This window comes from Drosophila rhopaloa, unplaced genomic scaffold, assembly GCF_018152115.1.
Source record: "Drosophila rhopaloa isolate 14029-0021.01 unplaced genomic scaffold, ASM1815211v1 contig_167, whole genome shotgun sequence".
Taxonomy (NCBI): Eukaryota; Metazoa; Arthropoda; class Insecta; order Diptera; family Drosophilidae; genus Drosophila; species Drosophila rhopaloa.
The window spans coordinates 7,972,710-7,993,898 of NW_025335047.1; the positions used below are offsets into that span (position 1 = coordinate 7,972,710).

General features: G+C 41.9%; 10 protein-coding genes across 13 annotated transcripts; 5 read left to right on the forward strand and 5 right to left on the reverse strand.

Moving 5' to 3' along the window:
* Nucleotides 1–3,122: 3,122 nt before the first annotated feature.
* Nucleotides 3,123–3,942, reverse strand: LOC108050720. Its single transcript, XM_017132519.1, has 4 exons — nucleotides 3,784–3,942; nucleotides 3,493–3,731; nucleotides 3,329–3,439; nucleotides 3,123–3,264 (listed from the first exon to the last, which is right to left on the reverse strand). The coding sequence occupies exons 1-4, from the start codon at nucleotides 3,940–3,942 to the stop codon at nucleotides 3,123–3,125; spliced, it is 651 nt and encodes a 216-aa protein (XP_016988008.1).
* Nucleotides 3,943–5,585: 1,643 nt separating this feature from the next.
* LOC108050713 lies at nucleotides 5,586–8,224 on the forward strand. Of its 4 annotated transcripts, none has more exons than XM_017132512.2 (4): nucleotides 5,586–5,673; nucleotides 6,354–7,185; nucleotides 7,668–7,856; nucleotides 7,921–8,224. In XM_017132512.2, exons 2-4 carry the CDS (start codon nucleotides 6,359–6,361, stop codon nucleotides 8,189–8,191), a joined length of 1,287 nt encoding a protein of 428 aa, XP_016988001.1. In that variant the 5' UTR covers nucleotides 5,586–5,673; nucleotides 6,354–6,358; the 3' UTR covers nucleotides 8,192–8,224. The 4 variants fall into 4 exon arrangements, with proteins under 4 accessions (XP_016988001.1, XP_016987998.1, XP_016988000.1 ...); XM_017132509.1 differs by having other exon boundaries at nucleotides 5,590–5,673; nucleotides 6,277–7,185; XM_017132511.1 differs by having other exon boundaries at nucleotides 5,594–5,673; nucleotides 6,306–7,185.
* A 753-nt stretch (nucleotides 8,225–8,977) lies between these two features.
* Nucleotides 8,978–11,730, forward strand: LOC108050710. The gene is made up of 4 exons (XM_017132506.1): nucleotides 8,978–9,386; nucleotides 9,918–10,425; nucleotides 10,771–11,088; nucleotides 11,459–11,730. The coding sequence occupies exons 1-4, from the start codon at nucleotides 9,047–9,049 to the stop codon at nucleotides 11,709–11,711; spliced, it is 1,419 nt and encodes a 472-aa protein (XP_016987995.1). The 5' UTR covers nucleotides 8,978–9,046; the 3' UTR covers nucleotides 11,712–11,730.
* LOC108050711 lies at nucleotides 11,718–13,272 on the reverse strand. Its single transcript, XM_017132507.2, has 3 exons — nucleotides 12,476–13,272; nucleotides 12,307–12,417; nucleotides 11,718–11,884 (listed from the first exon to the last, which is right to left on the reverse strand). Exons 1-3 carry the CDS (start codon nucleotides 13,270–13,272, stop codon nucleotides 11,749–11,751), a joined length of 1,044 nt encoding a protein of 347 aa, XP_016987996.2. The 3' UTR covers nucleotides 11,718–11,748.
* Nucleotides 13,273–13,761: 489 nt separating this feature from the next.
* LOC108050718 lies at nucleotides 13,762–14,795 on the reverse strand. Its single transcript, XM_017132517.2, has 3 exons — nucleotides 14,131–14,795; nucleotides 13,957–14,067; nucleotides 13,762–13,897 (listed from the first exon to the last, which is right to left on the reverse strand). Exons 1-3 carry the CDS (start codon nucleotides 14,793–14,795, stop codon nucleotides 13,762–13,764), a joined length of 912 nt encoding a protein of 303 aa, XP_016988006.2.
* A 218-nt stretch (nucleotides 14,796–15,013) lies between these two features.
* LOC108050719 lies at nucleotides 15,014–16,485 on the forward strand. Its single transcript, XM_017132518.2, has 3 exons — nucleotides 15,014–15,116; nucleotides 15,173–15,573; nucleotides 16,309–16,485. Exons 1-3 carry the CDS (start codon nucleotides 15,030–15,032, stop codon nucleotides 16,466–16,468), a joined length of 648 nt encoding a protein of 215 aa, XP_016988007.1. The 5' UTR covers nucleotides 15,014–15,029; the 3' UTR covers nucleotides 16,469–16,485.
* A 134-nt stretch (nucleotides 16,486–16,619) lies between these two features.
* On the forward strand, nucleotides 16,620–17,479 carry LOC108050715. Its single transcript, XM_044458557.1, has 2 exons — nucleotides 16,620–17,098; nucleotides 17,323–17,479. Exons 1-2 carry the CDS (start codon nucleotides 16,620–16,622, stop codon nucleotides 17,477–17,479), a joined length of 636 nt encoding a protein of 211 aa, XP_044314492.1.
* A 56-nt stretch (nucleotides 17,480–17,535) lies between these two features.
* Nucleotides 17,536–18,661, reverse strand: LOC108050716. The gene is made up of 2 exons (XM_017132516.2): nucleotides 18,162–18,661; nucleotides 17,536–17,819 (listed from the first exon to the last, which is right to left on the reverse strand). The coding sequence occupies exons 1-2, from the start codon at nucleotides 18,659–18,661 to the stop codon at nucleotides 17,663–17,665; spliced, it is 657 nt and encodes a 218-aa protein (XP_016988005.1). The 3' UTR covers nucleotides 17,536–17,662.
* A 645-nt stretch (nucleotides 18,662–19,306) lies between these two features.
* On the forward strand, nucleotides 19,307–20,287 carry LOC108050709. The gene is made up of 3 exons (XM_017132505.2): nucleotides 19,307–19,533; nucleotides 19,601–19,839; nucleotides 19,892–20,287. Exons 1-3 carry the CDS (start codon nucleotides 19,315–19,317, stop codon nucleotides 20,004–20,006), a joined length of 573 nt encoding a protein of 190 aa, XP_016987994.1. The 5' UTR covers nucleotides 19,307–19,314; the 3' UTR covers nucleotides 20,007–20,287.
* On the reverse strand, nucleotides 19,999–21,138 carry LOC108050708. The gene has a single exon (XM_017132504.2). The coding sequence runs from the start codon at nucleotides 21,003–21,005 to the stop codon at nucleotides 20,307–20,309; it is 699 nt and encodes a 232-aa protein (XP_016987993.1). The 5' UTR covers nucleotides 21,006–21,138; the 3' UTR covers nucleotides 19,999–20,306.
* Between the last annotated feature and the right edge of the window lie 51 nt (nucleotides 21,139–21,189).

The window sequence follows — 21,189 nt, forward strand, 5'->3', positions numbered from 1 at the left end:
GGCGAGGGGGTGTGGGCATGTCACAATTTCCCAATTAGCTACTCATTGAGATAAATTTCTTATGCAAATGATGACAAGGCCAAGTGAGGCTGAGGCTTTTGGGGAGGGATCGGGGTTTAGAGGGGTGTGGACAGACGCTGGAGTGGCATTGGCATCCAAATCCTCCACATCCCATCGCTGGCTGGGGAGTTTGGGACTTTGAGTGGGGCCACCAAGGCGGCGGACAGCGGCAGAGTGACATTGACTGACTCGCGATGACGAAGACGCAGCGGCACATCCTTTGGCTCACTCTTCCTAATTGGCTGCTGACATTTGCCAGCTAGCAATAACAACAGAAACAGCAGCGGAAATTACAGAAAAAGAGCAGCTGAAATAGCAGGCGAGACGCAAACGTAAAGCTGAGTAAATTTGACATAATTAAAATAAAATTAAAATAAAACCAGCTACAGCCATTGCACTGTTAAGAAATGCCAGACAGCTCGAAAAGTTGATAAACAGGAAAAAAGGTGTAGCGCACACTCTGCTGAATTCTTGTGAGTGATTAACCCAGGGTGCTAATTACATTCGTCAACTGTCCCATATTTCATACTGAAATTGTAGCAATCCCATGACGAAATAATCTTCCCGTTATGATAGTGGCTCCAGAAGTTCATTGGACTTCACACCCAAGTGTGAAATAATTTCGGAGTCAGTGACTTGAAACGAGAGCTGCTAAACCATAGATCATGATCTAGAACATAAACACGATTTCTCTTAGAACTTTCATGAACACTAGGGAACTCAAAAGAGAATGATTTTTATGTGAAAATAAAAGGAAATTATTAATTAAATGTGTTCTATTAATGAACATACTATATATACTATCAAAACCAAGGCCATGGATTTCTTTTGGGCACTTTTCCAGATGTCATCTGTCCCTTTGCATTTCCAAAATTTAATTATAACTTGAATTCGCTTAAGGCTCTACCTCGCATACAAATGCAAACTTGTTTTGTTTGGTATCTGGGTGCGATAAAATTCACTTGAGAGCATCGCCTAGAACTTTGTTTGTGGACCCGAAGGAAACGAAAGGACGTGGCGCAAACAAATGCAAATTGCTCATACGCCGTGTGGACCAGCAGCAAACCAAACGAGGACGACACGGGGAGCAGAAATGGCGCTTATTAAAGTTTGACTCGTACTTTTGCATCTTTTTTTATCATTAATTTTCGGCGGGTGTGGGGTGTGCGATGGGGCAAAGTAAAAGTTTTGGATAACAAAAATTAAGCATTGCCTTTTGCGTTCCATGATAATTGCGAACAATAGACGCAAGCAGAAGGCTGAATTTGGGGAAGGGTGTGACCATGTTAATGCTTCCGCATTTGCGTTCAGCTGCAACATTGCCCTTGGGTTTTGCCTGTTTTGTGTTATTATAACTCGGTGTTTTGGTATCGACTGAACTTTACAGTTTATTTGTCTGGATTAGGTGAAATCGTTTGTCGGAACAATCCTATGCTCCCTGGACGATCGGTTAAACTAAAAATTAATGTTTAAGAGCTGATTTTTGGTCATGCCTTTAAGATGATGATAATAGTGAAAAGCAAAGATTTGTCAACTCAAACTATGGCGCCACGGATACATATCGACTAACAATGCGTTTGTGGCAAATGATTCGAATTTGTGAATTGACGGGCAACTGACAGGACAACATTAAATGATATATTATAATAATTTGTTCATAAACATTTTATTAGTTTTTCGTAGCCGGGGTTGGTGGGTTTCTATTTCCATGTGGAGCATGACTAACTTTTTGCGATTGACAGGCTCACTACACTTGGACGCATTGAAACTTGAATTTTTTAAACCTCCCAGTTGATTTGTTCCTTTCGCTTAGGTGTTTATAAGTGACAATATTGTATACACTCATATTAAACATTAATAATTTAATTGTGCCGGTGTTTAATTTTTTTTTTTTAAAGGGATATTATTTAAGAACGCCTTGAAATTGTTTTGCGGTTGTGTTAAATTTTGTGGGAGTTTTTTTTATTTAAAATTTTCACTGTTTGAGCATGCGAGTGTGTGTGAAAACACTGAGAAAAAAGTTATGTAGTTTGGGTAATTAAATTTTCAAATTATTAAAAGAAAAGTCATTGAAATATTTTGTAATTGAAAAATTTCCAGGGGATGTAAACAATTGAAATAAAATTAAAAAATATGCATTATTTTTATATTACAAAAAACCATAAATACATTTTGCTGTTATAAATGAACAATTGAATAATAAAATATTGTATAATAGAAGAATATAATTTACACTTCTATTGTACTGTATTTCTCGAAAATATTTAATAGTAATTTAATCATTTTTCTTTATGCATGTCCGCTTAAGTGTGTGTCCTGTATACATGCAGAAGTTTGTGTGCCAGCGACATTCACGCCTCGCTGCACTTTTTACATGCTGCATGTTGCCTGCGGGCATTAAGTGTGATTTTATGCGATTTGTACCAGGCAAACACCCGTTCAATGCCGCCCCCATTGCAGCCCACATCCTGCGCCCCTTACCACCCCTCCGCCCCCCTTTTGCCTCTCAGTAAAAGAAAAAACCGCAGCAGCAGCAGGAGAGGCAATGCTAGAACCTTTCCCCCGCACTCCTTTGGCTAATTTACATTTGACAAATGTTTTGCATGCTACAAAATTTTTGCCACTGCTGCGACGACTACCACGACGACTGCTGTTCGTTAGTGCCGGGGCCCCCTGTACCTTGCCCCTTACTGTTTTGCTAGCTGCATTTGTTTTCATTTGGTTTCTCTGCTGACATTGTTTACAGTTCAACTTGGTTGAAAATTAGTAAAAATCTCACACGAGCACCCGCCACAAAAATAAAAAGCGAGACAATAAATATACCAGCAGCAAGAATCGAAAGAACAAACGCAAGGAAGATCACGGAAAATTTCACAAAAAAAAATTCAAATTGATGTTGCTTTACGATTGTTGGAGTCCAGGACGCAAGCGATTAAATAAACCACACATGACATTTTTTACAAATTAAAACCAAGTCCTAGCATTCTCAAACAATTAGTTGATCATTTTACTTATCATTTGGCTTAACTATTATTTATTTACTTATTATTATGAGAAACCTTTTAGAGAGATATCTTTGCCATTTGAATAAGTCTGTTCCAAAACTTCTTGCTGCAGTCACTATAGGTTTTCCAACAATTGGCACCTGATTTACCCGCATCTCTGGCCAGTAGATACTTTTCAGGCACATTATCTAGAGAGGGTCTGTTAAAAAGAGTATATATATTGGGGTAGCAAAATAAAAATGTAAAGAAAACAGAACACTTACACCAACACGGCATTGAGTATCTCGCTGAAAATGTTGCTGTGCAAAAAGGGGCGTTGGGATATCTCACAGATGCTTCTGAGAAGACAGGCACCGGCATTCCGATCTCCAAAACTGAAATGAGAATGCCTAACTAAGAGTCGCTGACAGATGAGCCAAATACACACCGCTCCAAGCCCGTTTCGACGACATCGTACAACCAAATTCGTGTCTCGTCCTGGAAAAGTCTGCTCTGGACATTCATCCGCCATTTCCTAGCCGTGGTCACAAATGTCGAGGTGTTCCAGAAGCTCCACCAGTAAATTGGGACAGGCGATGGCACATATTGCGCTTGGTAGTTGATAAATCCCACAGCCGACCGCACTGGGTCCTCCTGTTTGATGGGAAACGCAAGCCCAATGACTATCTGGGGGAGACGAATTAGGAGTCGGAATGCCAAACTTGGATCGATGGTCAACCTTGTTTGTGCCCTGGCCATTGAAAATGGCCAAACGCTTCGAGCGACTCAGGCTCAAGCCGGAGGTATCATTCCCATCTCCTGCAACACTCGCAACAAGGACGAATAGGAGCAGGACGGCGGAAGGATTCAGGTCCAACTGTTTGCCGCTGGAGTGCATGGTCAACTAATTTTGCAGCCGTTGCAACTTGCGGCGGCATTGGGAAATTCAGTTCTTAGTTTGCCCAAGAAATTGACAGACGAAGAATTCGCAAAGTTAACAGAAAAGTACCATTTTGCACTGAGAATTAAAGTGTGCAACAAAAACCGACTTATGAAAAGAAAGCCAAATAATTCTTAATTAAGAAATTATTAAAATCAGTTAGCCTTGATACAAAATAGCCTTCATAAATACATCAATTCAAATGTCAGAATAACTTCTTAATAAAAACTGATTAATTTATATAATTTCCTACATATTTTTAAAAAGCATTTTTAATTTTAATTAACCCCAATTGAAATCGGTCTTAAGCATTTATGAAACAATAAACCAAATACAAAACCACAATAAACCTTATAATCAAATAAGGCCTACATGCTCGTGACACAAGTTTATTTATGTTTTAAAATGCATGGTCAAAATTTCTGCAAAACAATAAAACCACATCTGAAGTTTCTGAGTGGCCACTCCAAACGGTTTTGCCAACTCCCAGGAACACTCACGTGGTTTCGAATCGAAAGGCCACCTCAACTCCTACCAGCAACATCCGATAGTGGCCAGAAAGGCATTGTGCGTAGGCCAGATTCCAATCGCCTTTGGCGGCGACTTAACATCGGATATCCAACATCCCCCCGAGCACTGTGAGCCCCTTGTTCCCACCTGGTTTTGATGAAAGCCCCACGGTCCTTTGATTCCCGTTTGGTGCCACTCCCAACACCAGACTCTCACTTTCAGCGGTGTTTTTGGCGGACCTTTTGTTCCACACACCAGCAGTAAATTGATTGCTGTCACCAATTGAAGTCTCACAGAAAGTTGCCCTTACAGTTTCCTACCAAACTCAAAAAGGGTTTAAGAAATCAGTGTAATATTCTGCACAATCACCAATCTCTGCCACCTTGAATCATTTACATTTTAATATTAAATAGCCTAGGGGGTTCTTAAAAAAGGATAGAGGAACTGGCCTGTGATAGGCATTTAAATTAAAATAAACAACACAATAAACTTATACAATTTTTAGAAATTCTACTCAACCAATAGCTTTAATATAACTCATTGCATTGTTTGATAATTAAGCATTAAGCATTGTTTGATAATTAAAAAGCACTCAATCAAACGGATAAATACAAAATTCGCTTAATCCTTTTGAAAGCCGTGGGGATTAAACTATTTTAAATATTAACCACTCCTACATGAGCTACTGTTTTTTTCTCCTGATTAATCGCGTTAAAGATTATTTAATGCCATTGCTAACAGGCAACCTGTCGACACTGCCGACACGAATCAACCAGCAATCACTGCCCAAATAGGGTAATAAAATAATCTGTTATCGGGCACTTTGACAATGTACCAAAATGGATGTGAAATTAATTGGTGGGGTAAGTAAAAAATCGACGAATTAGTATTTTAGCTGCAGGCAATTTGGTTATGGCATACAAATGGATCGGTGCAAGGCAGCGAACTATTTAGCACCTTTTAAAGAGCACTTCGAATGACACAGAATCGAGTTAACGACACTCAATTGGGTGCTAATTGTACAATTAAACTTTGCCGGTCCGAAGTGGACCGAAATCGATGCCCGGAATGCGCGGCATCAGTTCGGTTTGGACAGCTAATGGCATCAACATATCGTAAAATAAAAAGTGGAGCCCCAGTCGAATTGGTACCAATCGAGAGCCCAATTCGCTTCTAATGGTAATTATCTGCTTCATAAATTCGCGTTCAATTCCGCCCGGGGTGTTGGCATTCCCCAAATACCAGTGTTTTAATTGTATAGGCCGATCGACCGGACCATCTCTCGCGCCTCGAACGTTCTCGAAAATTGCATTAATTTAACGCATGATTGGCAGTCCTGGCAAATGGAAGCGTCACAGCTAAAGTGAAATTATGCAAATTTCGTCGCTGCTTTTTTCGATGTGAGTGCCCGGGCACAGAGCAATCGGAATGTTCGATTGCTCAATTACACTAAAGAACAAAAAGGTGTGCTCTTGCGCTGAGTCACAGAAAAACTGAAATTCATTTAGTGATTGATACTCACAAAAACTAGTCTTAAAGAATATTCCTTTTAAAGTAATTGCACATAAAGTTTCATTAAAACCCATTTTCTCGTTATTAGTGATTGAAGTCTACTCTTTTTTCTGAAACTTTTCCTAATTGTTAAAAAATATACTCATATTTCTCAACTATAATTTGTACTATTTTTTAATAACTTATCTATAATTTTAACAATTTTAAAGGCATAACTTTATAATAAATATTTAAAAAACAAGTGATAAAGTTATCTTTACTGATCTTTAGTTATAATATTAAAATCATAATACCTAAAGTAGAGCCGACAAGTGTTGACCAAGTGACTTTTGCTGGTTTCCATTAAGGAAAAATGGGAAAAACAATCAAAGTAATTGGATGTGCTGGAGTTGGCACTCTACTTATTTGGCTGCTGCCTCTTTGCCTGATCGAAAATTACGGTCCGCCAAATGGTAATGGTCACTCCAATGGCTCCAACACGCTGGTCATTGCTCCTGGTGCCCCTCCTCCTGCTCCACCACCCCAGGAAGCTGGAAGGGATGCGATGATGCGCCTGCACCGCCAGAAGCGCTACCTGCTCTTCCCGGAGGGTTCCTCCTTCCAGCTGGTGTTCGACATCATCATACCCATCATAGACTACACCAACTACGCCATCCTGGGCATCACCTGCTCCGTGGCCTGGGAGCTGCCCAGTAAGCCGCCCAGCGAGCTGATTGAAAACGTGCTCACCCGCATCAACGACGGTACCATCGGTACTGTCCGGCGGAATGGCAGCGCCCCCGATCCGGAGCCGGACCCCTCCCTGCCCCCCAAGGATCCGGACAATCGAGCCACTGCTAATTGGCAGGCAGTGCACGCACCGCCTGCGAGTCCACCGGCATATGCGGCCAATGAGCACGGCTCCCATTCGTACTACACGAATATCCAGCGCATCCCGGCCGCTTACCCATATGCAAATGCGAATGCGAATTCGGATGCAAATGCAAATGGACAGCAGCGGCAGGCGCCGATGCCTGCTAATTGGGATGCGCGACAGTCGCTCTCGAAGTGGCAGAGGAAGGGGGCGGGGACGGTGGCAGGGGCGGGAGCTGGAACGGACAACTGGTGGACGCGGAACGGACAGCGGGTGCAGCACAACTGGCGCCAAAAGCAACGCATGTGGGGTCCTTCGAAATGGGAGTAAGTTTATTTAAGATATTTCTGATAAATAAATAAGAATATGCATTTTTCCATATCTTAAATGCCTAAAGCTTAAGATAAAAAATTACAATACATTTCAGGCAGTTAATACATAATACAAAAATTATAAATAAAACTTTCTTATTTAATATTTTTGTATGCATTTTTAAATGTCATGTACGACAAAATAAAAAAAATCTTTACCTAATTCTGGAAAATCAAAAAGGCATAAAAAAATATTTAAAAAGCGACCTGGGATCCCTTTCGAAATAAATTTAAGCATTTATTTAATATAAATGTATAAAATTTTAAAATTTAGCTGCTGAGCATTAGACTTTAAAGGTGAAAAGCCAAAATAATTAAATTATTTTAAGGATTAGGAGAAGAATAGGTATGTTAAAGTCCTGCAATTTCTAAGAATTAAAGTAAAAAAGCATTTTTGAATTTTTACAACTAACTTAAATTGTTTAACTCTTTCACAGCTATAGCTACACCCAGCGACCCCGACAAGTGCTGCAGTCACCGCCCAAACATCATATATATCCTGTTTTTGCGAAACGCAGAAGGCGACGAAGTCTGGAACAGGATCCCCATTTCGAGCGGCTCCACCTGCAGCAGCACCTCAGTTCGCGGCAGCTGCTCTTTGGCAAAATCGAACGTCTCTACAAGTCGTAAGTTCAAATTCTCAAACATAAATCGTATCCCTCAGTGGTATATTTATTCTGGAATACCCAGGCGACGACTGAATGGCACCTCCTGTGTGCTGCGAGCTCTCTGCGAATCCGGCCAAAGGCAGACGCAGTTTCAAGGAACAAATGTGGTCAAACCACAAAGCTTTATAATGGAACTGCTCTCGGCCATCTTCCAACTGCCCAACAGCGATGACGTGGACAACCTTGGGGAATTGGAGCTAATGATTTCCCCCCATTATATGGAGGCCCATCGACAACAGGGCAACTGTCGACAACTCTACGGTGATTGCAATCACGCATTTTGGTTGGATTAAACAGAAACAGACTATAAATTTCTAGAAATTACACTGTATTGAGTTTTATTGAATTTGGAACATTAAGTTTTATTGGGAATTTTATAAATTGAAATTTTAAATGCCTGGGATTATTTCCTTTCTGTTGTTTTTAAAACTTCTAAGACTTATCATTATTTAATAATCTTAAGCTTATACTTTAATTACGAAAGTAATACATAAATTCCAACCCTTTTCAAGCCTTTTATTTCTGATCAAAATAATTAATAATATAATACGCTTTTCCACTGAAACTAGCTCTTTCCATTGACAACTGACACAGATTACACAAAAGACATTTGGAAGTTTCTTCACTTGCAGCTAAAAGCATTCCTCAAGTTGTGCGCAGGAGTTGAAGATTATCCCCGGAAAAACGGAGACTAGTGATCACATTACTTCAACTTCAACTCCCCAGCACTATCGGAGGAAGATGGAAGTGTGCTACTTTCGAAATAGAACGAATAAACCAAAAGAAGGGAGAACAAGTTGGTGGCGTGAAAAAGTAATTTGAACCTTTAAATAGACCAATGAGCTCACAGAGCAAAGGCAAAGGCAAAAGACGCTTGGCAAGACAAACTACTTGCCAAAACACAAAAGACGAAAAGTGTGAAAACTAATGAAAGACAAAAGGAGAGCAAAGAAATTTAACGAACGGAGCTCAAACTCAAACTGGAAACTTTTTTTTTTTTTTTTTTTGGCTGGCCAGAGGGAAAGCGGAGGGCACCACTTACAATTAACGGCCAAGTTGCAGAACGCTTCTGTTTCTGTTTGGGCCAGCATCGCGATACTTGGCTGACAGTTGCCGTATGGACCACGCTTCGACCGCAAGTTGGGAAAATGTCGAGTCGGGAAAAGAGAGCCGTTGAGGAGGGAAATTCCCCAGTAGGTAATTGCCGGCTGGCTGCATTGACGCTACTGCTACTGCTCCTGGTCACTTTGGCCAACTTGTCCGACGCACTGAAGGACGGCGAATCCATCCAGCTGGCAACGGGCAGCGGCAGCCCATCACTGAACATAAACAATGCGGACAGCAGCCTGGAGCAGCTCATCGAGATGCGACTGAATGAGTCGGCATCCTCATCCTCATCCGTCCAGGACAGGCAGTCGCAGTCGCAGGCGCTGCTGTCCCGGAAACGACGCTATTTAGTATTTCCGGAGGGCAGCTCCTTTCAGATGGGTAAGTCCTTCAGTCACAAGACAGCGGTGAGGATGGAATATATTTAAAAGGGGTTTTATTTAAATAACTTGGAAGCTGACACATAAACATACCATTTTAAATATGTAAAGCCTTCTCAAGGCACTTTAAATTCGTAGTAAAGTTATGGGGGCATACATATATGTTTGGTTTTACTATTTAAAATGGGTATACCCTATTTGCAAAGAAACGTCGAATTTGGGAGCTTGATTTACTCAGTGAAGTGTAATCTTAGTCACATATGCAGCATTTTTTATGGTTTCCATTATACTGAGTGAATTTGACCAAATAATTTTAAATTATAACAGAAACATATAAATATTCAAATACGTTTATAATATTTAGAAAGCTCTCATATATAAGCTTATATTGGAAATCATGTTTTAGAACCAAATCCTTGTGTTTTAGGTAAACATATTCTTAAGATTACCCCTTAAAAATGCCTTCAGTCTACGCCAGTGAACTAATCCATGCAAATCACATGCCTCAATTACCTCTTCTCCATCCGTTTAGTGTACGATGAAATTGTGGGAGTGGTGGACCACACGAACTACTTGATTCTTGGCATCACGGTGGCTTTGGCCTGGGAGCTGCCAAGTAAGCCGCCCAGCGAGGAGCTGGACGATCTGCTGACCAAGTTGGAGGACGGAACTATAGACATCAGTCGCAACGACACCGTGTCGAACATAACCTATGTGGATGACGCCTCGGCGACGACGACGACGACGAGCAGGCCCCTGGACTACAAGCCCAACTACATTAACTTGTCGAGTTACAAGGGCTCGAGTGGCAGCAACTCCTACTATAGCTCATCGCCCGTTTTCCGCACTCCAATGCATCCTTCGCATCAATATGCGGACAGTTATTACTCCCGCCCGAAGGGGGGCAGGCGCAAGGACAATAACTACTACTACAGCCGCCCAGGATTCAGTTCCAGCAGCAGCAATCCGTTCGCCAAGTGGTCGAGGCCCTACACTCCCGCCCAGAACTCACGCTACCCCTACTGGGCCCTCAACTCAAGGTAGGATTATAAATATTCAAGGGATAAATATATTTGTTAGCTAACTGGTTAAGGAGTTTCTGAGAGTAAATCCTTTACGATTTGAACTCTTATAATTCCTATTAAAAGCAATTCACCTATAAAATGTAAATGTTTTACCACAAATTCATTTAAATATACAAACATACATACATAACATAACATGTAAGATAAATTTAACCTTTCTGAACTAGTTTTTAACTATTGTTTAATAACTTTATACTACATTTCGAATCTTATAACATTTACTCTGGCTTGTTATTGATAAAACCGATTCCAAATTTAAATATTACATTTATTAGTTTGCAATCTAAACCTTATTTACAGACTAAAGAATCGTTACTACGGATACCAAAGCCAACAGGCGGCACCACCGGTGGCACAGCGAAGACAGGACAGTAGCACCACCACAACCACCACCACTAGTCGACCCACTCGACGGCCGGCTCCTCGTCACCATCACATATATCCGGTGTTTGGGAAGCGCAGCATTCCGGATGCAGCCAATCCACATAAACGTCAGAGGCGCAGTGGAGTGGCCACCGAGCACGAGGACAAAATAAGTCGCCTGGAGCAGCTCCAGATCAGGCACCATCGCAAAAGCCGTCAGTCCTTGTACGAGCGAGTGGAGAAGTATCTGGACAAGTAAGTAGGGGACAGGAAGATGACCTAAGACTGATTGGATTTCAAAGGAAAATGTATAAGCATTTGAGGGATTTGCACACTTTCAAAAATTTTGATTATCTAGTAAGAATTGTAGGTTCCAATATATATTTATGTAAATATATTAAAATAGCTTAGAAAGGAAATTATTTTTATTTAACTTATAATAAATATTTACTCGTTCTCCACTTTTGTAATTCAGAGTGACGAAATAATCTATTAGTTTCCTAAACATCTTGATGTTATTAAGTTCACCCACCGAGTAACAACCGAAGATAATCTCATTAGAGATTTCTATTAGAGTACACTTAACTCGCTAATTAACGTACTAACCAATTTACTGTTTCCACAGACGAGGTCACCATGGCCACCACTGCGTATTGCGAACCCTGTGCGAAACTGGTCAGAAATCGGCGGAGGAGGAGCCCGGCACCTTTGTGGGTGAATTGATGCGAGCGGTGTTCACCATTCCGGAAGCCGTGCAGAACGAACCGGTTGCCTATCGCGACACCCACTACGACAAGGCCCACGCCGCCCAGCAGGACTGCGCCACCCTCTACCCGGAGTGCAAGCAGTCCATGTGGCAGGCCCAGTTCATTCAATAAAGACCCATTCCCCAAGTCACTTCGAAGTTGGTTTTATTCAGTTCCACTTGCCACCCATTAGCCAGGCCAACAGGTTCAGCTTACACGAGTCCCGAAACTGACGGTCGCAGTCGTCCGCATCCATGTGCATGATCCGGGAATAATCATCCTCCACGCCGGATGCGGTTGGTAATCTAGCATAATATATGGGGGAATGTTAGATTTAAATATTTAGACTCAAAGAAATATTTATTTCCGGCTGATTTTACTTTGTTTCCTCACTTTTTAAACTACTGGCAATTGAACATCATTTTTAAACAGGAACCGTTGATAATTATTTTTTTGAGACTTTGATTCCGGAAGGACTACGGTGATTATTATCTATAAAAGTCACAGATAATTACTCTTGACCACAAAGTATATCTCAATCAGAAAATTTATAAAGCAAATCATTACTTCATTTATTATTTTTAAAACAAAGAAACCTCAGTAGTCTTTTACAAATAAAAATCCCAATTGTTGAATACTTTCGGCTCCTGTTTTTAGCCACATTAAAAATATTTATAACAATTCGATAGCATCTCTGATTTCTAAATTACTACAATTAGATACTTACGTAAAGACCAGTCTCACAATATCCTGAATCATGGAATATCCACGAGGCAAAAGTAGGCGCTTACTATCACAAATGGCTCTCAGCACACAGGCTTTGGCATCGATTCCCAGACTGGAAAAAAGAGTAATCTTCAGATCAGACCTTTACTTCATTTAAGACTCATCCTTACAGCTTACTGAATCCATCGAAGTGTTCAAACAGCTGCCTGCGATCCCGATGTCCATTGTAATGCCGCATGTCCTTGACATGAGCCATATCTGGATAGTGAGCTGTTTCATGGGGTGCCATATCCGGATCGTACGGATCGTCGAATGGCTCCGACCTCACATCCTCGTAGGGTTCCACCTCGGGATCGTAGTACTCCCCATCTGCCGATCTATACCAACGTTTTGACCACTTGGGCGACTGTGTGGTCCACTTGCTCCATCTTCCAGGTTGGCTGTACTTTTCATAGTTTTGATTTGCCGGCGACCAGTTTTCGTATCGATTTCCATATTTCGACCACTGTGCCCATTTGGCAGGATCCACATATGATGGCTTTTGAGGTCTCACATCGATGCGTTGATTTGGGTACTTCGGCTTGGGTTTCTTCAGCGGCGTCGCCTTAAATCTCCAATTGGTTCCCGGTATCCAAACGTAGGTTGGTTCCGTCGGTTTCGGTTTCGCCGTGGTCGTAGTTCTTTGACGATATCGCTTTGGGTACACATCCTCGCGTTTCGTGGGCACAGGATAATAGCAGGCCTGCTCGATGTTCATGGCCACTCCTTTGGGATAAGTCGCAATCAGACCTTTACTCAGCTGCCCGGTAAACTTCAGATTTGATCCTGGTGGAAATAGTACAAAACGCTTTCGACGCGAAAAAACCCGATCGAATACATGATTCAGCTCCGTGTGATTTGATTCCACTCTGGCTAAAGTCAGTTGGAGAAATCCGAAGCTAAAGAGGATCAACAGATCGACACGCATTGCTGAGGAATACTGATTGAGACATCAAAATTGATGTCAGCTAATACTGGTTGGACTTCAATTGAATTGTTTGCCATTGATATTGATTTAGTTGAGGGTGTTAATTGCACAGACAACAATTGAACAACTTTTTTAATAAGGTCTTTGCTAGAATTCGTGACTGATTTTAAGAAGAGGGTACTTGTGGAAAAGAAGTGAGAATAAAACGATTTATTCAAAATAAATATATACCTTACTACTTCTCCAACTCGAAGTACCTATAGAATTAATTAGTTTTATTGGGAATAAGAAAGTATAAATACAGCTTAAATCAATACCGATGGTAGTTCGAATTATAAAAGTCAAACATTATTTTTACTATAATTTGATGTATTTCAAAAAAATTTGGGTTTCAACTGAAAATTATTTTTGATATTTCCTCGACCAGAAACTTATAAAACCTTATGTAAGTTTAATAAATATTTTGAAAACTTTAATTAAAAAAGTACTTTATTCCACTCTGCCACTCAGCAACCAAATCAATAAATTCATATTACACTTTGTCTTTAACTCCGCAGCACAATCATCAGCATCTTTCTCCATAATCCGACTGTATTCATCTTCCAGGCCGTCCAGTCGAGGCAAACTAGAAAATATGTATATTTCTGGTAATAAATTCGATATTACAAACAACTCAAAACTCACGTGAAAACCACACGCAGCATGTCCTGCAGCATGGAATAACCAGGTGGAAGGAGCAATCTTTTGCTATCGCAGATTGTGCGTAAAATACAAGACTTCACATCTATGCCAATCCTATAAGAAATAATAAGAAATCATGACATGAGTTAATCAATACAAAAATCCATTATTACCCACAGTGAACTCAGTTTGGTGAACCGATCAAACAAAGATCTTCGATCACGATGGCCATGGTAATGATGGGACTCCCAAGCTCCACTGTACTTTGGCTTATTCCATTTGGTTTCCCATTTTGGTGAAGGTGTGGTCCATTTTTTCCACTTTTCCTGGTTTATATCTTCGATACTCCACTTGTAATTTTGTTTCTGGTTCCATTGCTGCCACTTAAAAGGATTGGCATAGCTATTATCATCAATACGATTTGTCTTTGGAGGTGGTTGTCTCCATTTCGGTTTGGGTAAAGTCTGAGCTTTGAAACGCCAATCGGTACCGGGTATATAAACAATAGAATCCGGCAGTTTTTCTGGTTTCTTTGTCGTGGTCTTGGGCAAAAACCTCTTTGGATAGATATCCGCAACTTCCCCCGGCACTGGAAAATAGACAGCTTCCTCCAAAACAAAGGATATACCTTTCGGATAGGTCGCCAGCAATCCGGTAGCAAAGGAGCAGGTGAACTTTACAAACGATCCTGGAGGAAACAAGACTGCTCTCCTTCTCCGGCTAAAAACTCTAGAGACTACTGCTTTAAGTTCGGATTTCTTGGGTTTTCCAAGATTTTCTCCCAAACTGGGCCAAAAAGCAGCAAACAGCACCAGCAAGATAAAGAGCTTGGCTCGTAGCATCTTAACAAACTGAAAAGCGAAAATTATCGACGCTGTTCTGAGAGGCCAGTTATTCTGGCTGGCAGCGCCAACCAATTGCCCAAATATTTACCCACATCTGATTGATGTCTTGATATATTTACGATACTCATGTATCCATTAACCCACCGACCCAATTTGTCCAGTAATTGTGGGAGTTGAGTGTTTGTAGATCGATCAGTTCCCTTTTTTACCTCAATCTGAACAGTTCTTGAAATGGAATTCAGTTGGCTAACTATCTGTATTCTCTTCGTAGCTGATCAGTCGCAATCTCTGCTATGGCCAGCCTCATCTAATTTGGGTGTAAGTAAAGTTAACTTATATCTGGTTTGAAGTACTAACCTATCCTTATCCTGTAGTTAACCCTTTCTGTGTCCACACCCATTGCTGAACTGTATCCTGAGCGTCGTATCCTGATCGATTGGTGCTTTGCCATCTCCTACAATTATCCCTATAATCTAACCGAGTTCTATAGCATACCCATCTGGCCAGGATTTGCCAACTATAAGGCGAAACGCGAAGTTCCCCAATTGGAACTGACGGATGAGAACTTTTATACCAAATACGGACATGATAAAGAGAATGGTATACACCCAAAGGACTTTTCAGCTGCGGAGCTTTATGCCTTTCTTGAGGATACGTTGGCGGGATACGGTATTCATGAGACCTGTTTGCTGAGAAGTGTCTGTGAGTTGGCACAACATCCCTTCGATGATAACCATCAACATATGCTCAGCGATATTGTGACCTTTGTTCTTAGGTAAATATTACATATTTGAAGAGATTTGTATTTAATATTTGATATTTTTATACCCTTGCAGAGGGTATTATAATTTTGGTCAAAAGTGTGCAACGCAGTGAAGGAGACATCTCCGACCCTATAAAGTATATATATTCTTGATCAGGATCACCTCCTGAGTTGATATAGCCATGTCCGTCTGTCCGTCTGTCTGTTTCTACGCAAACTAGTCTCTCAGTTTTAAAGCTATCGAGTTGAAACTTTGCACACACCCTTCTTTCCTTTGCACGCAGTATATAAGTCGGAACGACTATATCCTATAGCTGCCATATAACTGATTGATCGGAAATGCCATAACTCTGCTGTTTGTTAAGTTAGGAAGTTGGGACTTTCTGTGGGTTCTATATTTGGCCAATCAATCCGACGTACCAAATTTCATAAGGATCGGCCGACTATATCTTATAGCTGCCATATAACTGATTGATCGGAAATGCCATAACTTTGGTGTTTGTAAAGTTAGGAAGTTGGGATTTTCTATGGGTTTTATTTTTGCCCAATCAATTCGACATATTAAATTTCATAAGGATCGGCCGACTATATCCTATAGCTGCCATATAACTGATTGATCGGAAATGAAATAACTTTGGTGTTTTTAAAGTTAGGAAGGTGGAGAATATAATTTGCAAGGGTATTTCAACTTCGGCTCCGCCCGAAGTTAGCTTTCCTTTCTTGTTTTTGATATATCTTCATTTTCAGCCCCTCACAACACGAAGGCTTCCGTGATGACGAACACGTATACAGGAAGGCCTACGAATTGGCCGAGCAAGATGGATTTCTGGGCAGGGACTGTCTACAATTGTATTCCCATTGCAAGCACGATCTCTTACAACTCATGAGTCAAGTCATCTTTCACTAGAGCTAATAAAATTCTTGGAAATAGGCCTACATGTAAATTGCAATGTCTGTGCGTTTCATTAGCAGCTGCTGCTGGGAGCCTCTAATTTACGCAGTGCGTCGGGCAGTCAAGATGTCGAAGTGAGATACTTTTTAGTGAGTGTCACACCAGAATGTATCTCACAGGCGTCCACTTCATCGGCGTTCTTGTGTCGCTGTGGAGCGTTCCCATTGGGGCGGAGTTTCCTCTGCTCTTTCCGGCGTCCTCCGTTTACCAGATCACCTCCTCACTTTCGGTTCCTGTGGTGATTCCGGATCGGAAACTATTCTGGGATTGGGGCCTGCAGATGAACTATGCCCTGCCCGCCCAGCCCTCGTCCTTCTACGCCGCCACCATTTGGCCAGATGAGTTTTCGAGGCGAGGAAAGCGTGAGATGCTGAATGAGACCGCAAAATATCTGCCCAGAGGTGTTTCCACGATGCATCCGAGTGACTTCTCGGCCGGGGAGCTGTACGAGAGTCTCGAAAACATGCTCATCCAGTACGGATTCGATGAGTCCTGTCTCCTGCGCAGTGTTTGTGAACTGGCCCGACATCCTTTCAAGGATACAGAAAACAATATGCTTACGGCCCTCATGACTTTTACTCTGACGTAAGTAATTTATTAGGATTCACTAAGCATTTCATATTGACAGTTAATTAAATTATAGGCAGTTTTACTTTTAATTCAAGACATACTAAATATTTTAATTGTATAATTTTTTAGAGGTACTTTATCTGCTACTTTCTCTAGATACTTTTACCTCCATCTTTAAAAGCTATTATATTTTAACTCTATAAAGAAATCTTAACAAAGGTATCTATTTTGCATTGCAGCCCCTCTTTGCACGAAGCTTTTGGCCCAGGCGAAAGTCTCTACCGACAGGTTTATGAACAAGCCGAACAACAGGGATTTCTAGGAAAGGACTGTGCTAAGTTATATACCAACTGCCCGGTGGACTTCCTCAGCGGCATTAGCAGCTTGTTGATATAGCCGGATTTATCAAACTGTTCGGATGCAAACAAACTGGCTAATTATCCACATAGAGAAGTGAAGACATATAAGTTTATAAGAACTTTCCATTCAACTGAATGTTATTAATGCAATGAAGATTATGCAAGACTTCGTCTTGCCCAATTAAATATAAGCAAATGATAGGCGGCTATTGTATTTATTTCATCTCACCAGTCGAGTGGCTAAGTTTATAATATCTATTTCACAACTGGGATATGAGCTATGGCATTGTCCGCCAAGGAAGCCAATCTGCTCCGCTCTTTCATATCTATCTCGATAGAGTTGCTCATCTTCGGCAAATCCTTCGTGTTGCGAGGGGCTGAAATTATGCAAATAAGAGATAATAAGTTTTGATTATCTATAAATAATAAATCATCTAATATTACCCTATATCTCAGTTTGGAAAATTAAAGAAATTCATTTTCCAACAATGAGTTTTTTGTATTGCTTTATCACAGTGAATTATTAATACAATACAGTTATGGCATAATAATAAAATAAATAAATCATAAATGTATTCTATCTTGAGCCGGATGTTAATATGATTTTACAGAACTAATATTGCTATCATGATTCTAATGAGACTTAATTCGATATGGTTTAATAATAATAAAGAACATAATTTCCTTATAAGGATTTCTGTCATTGGGATCAAACTTACGTTAGCAGGAAGGTGATGACCTGGGTGACCACTCCATAGAAATGGTCCTCGGCAAAGGGATGCCTGGCCAGCTCGCAGACACTGCGCAGGAGACAGGATTTGTGGAATCCGTAGGTCTCCAGCATGTGCTCCAGCCCAGCATACAGTTGTCCGGCCGTGAAGTCGCCCGGATGCATCCCACCCTCCAGATCCTGCTGCAGATTCCCATCCAGGCTATTCCCGGACCGGCGCTTTTGTCTCCGGGACAGCTCATCCGCCCAGATGGTGGCATTGTAGAAGGAGGACACCGTGGCTGGTAGGTTGTAGTTCATCTGGAAGCCCATGTCGATGAAGACTTTGGTGCGGGTGTTCAGGTCGGCGGGTATGGAGATGGATGAGGTAATCTGCAGCACCGTTGAGGCAGGAAATAGAAGGAGTCCATGAATCGGGATGGTCAGGGTGATCAGCAGGAAGCTGATCTGGCTGAGCTTTCCAACGTTCTGCTGCTCTGGGCGAAACATGGCGATGTGATCCACGTCGGAATTACGCAAAGTGCCACACGAAATCGAGTTCTCGCCATTGTCTATTTGGGGTTTAATTAAGGCGATCTGTAAATGAGTGGATCAACGACCAGAGCCATACGCGTGAACAGCAATTAGAACGGTCCACAAAACACCTATGAAAGTGGAGCACATCTCCATCATCAAGATTCTTATGGCAGCGTGATCTGGCCAATCAAGAAACTTCGTCGCCTTACTCCATTCTTTTGCTCAAGAACAATTCTATTCCTGGTCATTAGGGGAAACTATTCTTTGGTCGTACACTTCAAAAATAAGTTAATTTTCGATATATCTTAATACAAAACAAAACATTTTGTTATGACAACAATACATTTTTAAATTAAATCTTTTGAGTACCTTTGTTATTTATTATTAGTGCTATAAATTTGTAGTCACACAATATCACAGATCTAAATTTATTAACCAAAAACTAACTGTAATAATTAAATATCTTCAATTTAAATCATTATTGTTTTCTGTGTACCCCTTCTCAATGCAGAGCTGTCAATTTCATAGACAAACAAATACTGCGTTCACTGTGGATCGTGGCTTAAACAAAGATCCGAGCTTAAACAAAGCCGTATTAGTTAGCATTGCAGTCTAATACAAACAAGATGGTCCACAAAGTTTTGAGCTGGCTTTTGCTTCTCCTAACTTCGCTTTCCACTATCGATTTGGTGGCAAGCCTCACCAGGAATATCTACAGTCCAGATGGAAGTCACTTGGAATTTAGCAGGAACTTAAAATATCCACATACAAATAGTAATAGCAGTTTTACACCTTTAAGTCGCTCTAAGCGAGTGGCCATCTACGATGGTCAGGGCATTGTCAAGGTGGGATATGTCTATATCCTAGATCTGAAACTCACCTAACCATTTTAATTTGCCAAACCACTTTCAGCTTGTCCCCAGTTTGGCTTACCCCGTAAAGCAGACCGACAAGGAGCAGTCCTTTTGGTGGTTCTTCAACTTGCAAGGTCAGTGGGTACCCACCACCGTTCCCCTCTACTGGTGGAGTTTCTGGAACACCACTGCTTTCGTGTCCACCGCCCGGGAATGGCGCAAGGACATGCAGTTGAAGCTGACCCACGACGAGGCCCGAACCTGGGTCTACAATGCCATTGAAGTGGGCATGGAGCAGTGAGTATTTCCCCTAATTATTATTATACATTTATACAACATTTTACTCCAGGTTGGATGGTGTATACGGTGGAGTCTGTCTGTTGAGAAGCATCTGTGAAATAGCCCAGAAACCCTTCCAGAACAGCAACATCTTCAGTGAGATCGTAAACGCAGTGCTTGTGTAAGAACAGCTTTTATTTGGAATCGGAGAACACGATTAATTTGAAATTATTCTCAGACCGAGCTTGGACAATGTGGCCGGAAAGTATTTACACGCCCGGGATGCCGGACGTGGAGGAGCTGACTGCGAGCGCACCTACAGTGACTGCAATCCGCTGCTCTGGACCCTCGTCACAAACATGGCCAAGAATCCGTTTTGATGCCCACATATCCTTCGGTATCCTCCAGACACTCAGGGAATATTCGTCTCTTCCGCATACAAATAAAATTTTTAAATGCTCCAGAATGTCGATGGAATTTGTGCTTTAACCTTTCCTAACGGCACGTCTGCGGAACTGGGCCCAAATCTCGCAGAGCAATGGCTTCACCAGGCAGGTGCACTCCTTCAGGGGCAGGGCGCCGGGCTTGAGGCGCTGGCACTCCGAGAACGAGGGATACGGGGTCCTTGGCTTCACGCAGGGCAGGGGTCCGCGTTCCCTCTTGCAGGACGGTGGCCGGCGACCATCGCGATGGCAGCGACGGGCCAGGCGGGGACACAGCTCCTCCTTTTTATCCGGACAGGGTTGCGGACAGGCGGTCGAGGGCTTGGCGGAGGGCTTGCGGCGCTTGATGGGCGCCGGCTTGGCCTGGGCGAAGCAGCAAATCTTCTTGGGCTTGATCTGGATGGGCGGACAGGCCACCCACGTCTGCCAGTACTTGCGCTTGGCCTTGTCCGATTCCACGTAGTAGATGTCGTCGAAGCGCGGATTGAAGGGACAGACAGTGTCCTCGGGATCGCAGAACGGGTTCAGCCACATGGACACCTGCTTGATCATCTTGGGCTTCTTCGCCTTCTTCGCTTGGATATCCGGCTTGCCGCAGGGAAACTTGGTCAGCACCTTGGGGCATCTGTTTGCGCCCTCGCCTTTCTCACAACCGGATGCGAATCGCAAACTGCCTATCGCATTCCGCACCATTGTGTTCGAACGGAGCAGTCCCCGAGAGGCATTCACACCTAGAGGCATTCTGCAGATCGGAAATTTTAAACGTTTGACCGAAAAAGAAATCCAAAATTTTTGGTCAAATTGAATTTAGATGGAATTTGGAGGAATACAATACTGGATGTGGGATACCTATCCAGCTCGAAGACGGAATGAGAACTGAAGTATATGGGTTACCGTCTATCCCAGCCCAATGACACGACACCAA

Bases quoted from the DNA above. Each gene is read 5' to 3' on its own strand.
- LOC108050716 (XM_017132516.2), bottom strand. From the start codon at position 18,661: ATGTTTCGCCCAGAGCAGCAGAACGTTGGAAAGCTCAGCCAGATCAGC. The intron at 17,820-18,161 runs GTAAGTTTGATC...GCATAATTTCAG, and splicing joins GTCATCACCTTCCTGCTAAC to CCCCTCGCAACACGAAGGAT.
- LOC108050715 (XM_044458557.1), top strand. From the start codon at position 16,620: ATGTATCTCACAGGCGTCCACTTCATCGGCGTTCTTGTGTCGCTGTGG. The intron at 17,099-17,322 runs GTAAGTAATTTA...TTTGCATTGCAG, and splicing joins CTCATGACTTTTACTCTGAC to CCCCTCTTTGCACGAAGCTT.
- LOC108050708 (XM_017132504.2), bottom strand. From the start codon at position 21,005: ATGCCTCTAGGTGTGAATGCCTCTCGGGGACTGCTCCGTTCGAACACA.
- LOC108050713 (XM_017132512.2), top strand. From the start codon at position 6,359: ATGGGAAAAACAATCAAAGTAATTGGATGTGCTGGAGTTGGCACTCTA. The intron at 7,186-7,667 runs GTAAGTTTATTT...ACTCTTTCACAG, and splicing joins TGGGGTCCTTCGAAATGGGA to CTATAGCTACACCCAGCGAC. The intron at 7,857-7,920 runs GTAAGTTCAAAT...TGGAATACCCAG, and splicing joins ATCGAACGTCTCTACAAGTC to GCGACGACTGAATGGCACCT.
- LOC108050718 (XM_017132517.2), bottom strand. From the start codon at position 14,795: ATGCTACGAGCCAAGCTCTTTATCTTGCTGGTGCTGTTTGCTGCTTTT. The intron at 14,068-14,130 runs GTGGGTAATAAT...TATTTCTTATAG, and splicing joins TTCACCAAACTGAGTTCACT to GATTGGCATAGATGTGAAGT. The intron at 13,898-13,956 runs GTGAGTTTTGAG...CATATTTTCTAG, and splicing joins ATGCTGCGTGTGGTTTTCAC to TTTGCCTCGACTGGACGGCC.
- LOC108050720 (XM_017132519.1), bottom strand. From the start codon at position 3,942: ATGCACTCCAGCGGCAAACAGTTGGACCTGAATCCTTCCGCCGTCCTG. The intron at 3,440-3,492 runs GTGTGTATTTGG...TTCTCATTTCAG, and splicing joins GTCGAAACGGGCTTGGAGCG to TTTTGGAGATCGGAATGCCG. The intron at 3,265-3,328 runs GTAAGTGTTCTG...TCTTTTTAACAG, and splicing joins ATACTCAATGCCGTGTTGGT to ACCCTCTCTAGATAATGTGC.
- LOC108050710 (XM_017132506.1), top strand. From the start codon at position 9,047: ATGTCGAGTCGGGAAAAGAGAGCCGTTGAGGAGGGAAATTCCCCAGTA. The intron at 10,426-10,770 runs GTAGGATTATAA...CCTTATTTACAG, and splicing joins TACTGGGCCCTCAACTCAAG to ACTAAAGAATCGTTACTACG. The intron at 11,089-11,458 runs GTAAGTAGGGGA...CTGTTTCCACAG, and splicing joins GTGGAGAAGTATCTGGACAA to ACGAGGTCACCATGGCCACC.
- LOC108050709 (XM_017132505.2), top strand. From the start codon at position 19,315: ATGGTCCACAAAGTTTTGAGCTGGCTTTTGCTTCTCCTAACTTCGCTT. The intron at 19,534-19,600 runs GTGGGATATGTC...AACCACTTTCAG, and splicing joins ATGGTCAGGGCATTGTCAAG to CTTGTCCCCAGTTTGGCTTA. The intron at 19,840-19,891 runs GTGAGTATTTCC...ATTTTACTCCAG, and splicing joins ATTGAAGTGGGCATGGAGCA to GTTGGATGGTGTATACGGTG.
- LOC108050719 (XM_017132518.2), top strand. From the start codon at position 15,030: ATGGAATTCAGTTGGCTAACTATCTGTATTCTCTTCGTAGCTGATCAG. The intron at 15,117-15,172 runs GTAAGTAAAGTT...CTTATCCTGTAG, and splicing joins CAGCCTCATCTAATTTGGGT to TTAACCCTTTCTGTGTCCAC. The intron at 15,574-16,308 runs GTAAATATTACA...CTTCATTTTCAG, and splicing joins ATTGTGACCTTTGTTCTTAG to CCCCTCACAACACGAAGGCT.
- LOC108050711 (XM_017132507.2), bottom strand. From the start codon at position 13,272: ATGCGTGTCGATCTGTTGATCCTCTTTAGCTTCGGATTTCTCCAACTG. The intron at 12,418-12,475 runs GTAAGGATGAGT...TCTTTTTTCCAG, and splicing joins TTCGATGGATTCAGTAAGCT to TCTGGGAATCGATGCCAAAG. The intron at 11,885-12,306 runs GTAAGTATCTAA...ATATTATGCTAG, and splicing joins ATTGTGAGACTGGTCTTTAC to ATTACCAACCGCATCCGGCG.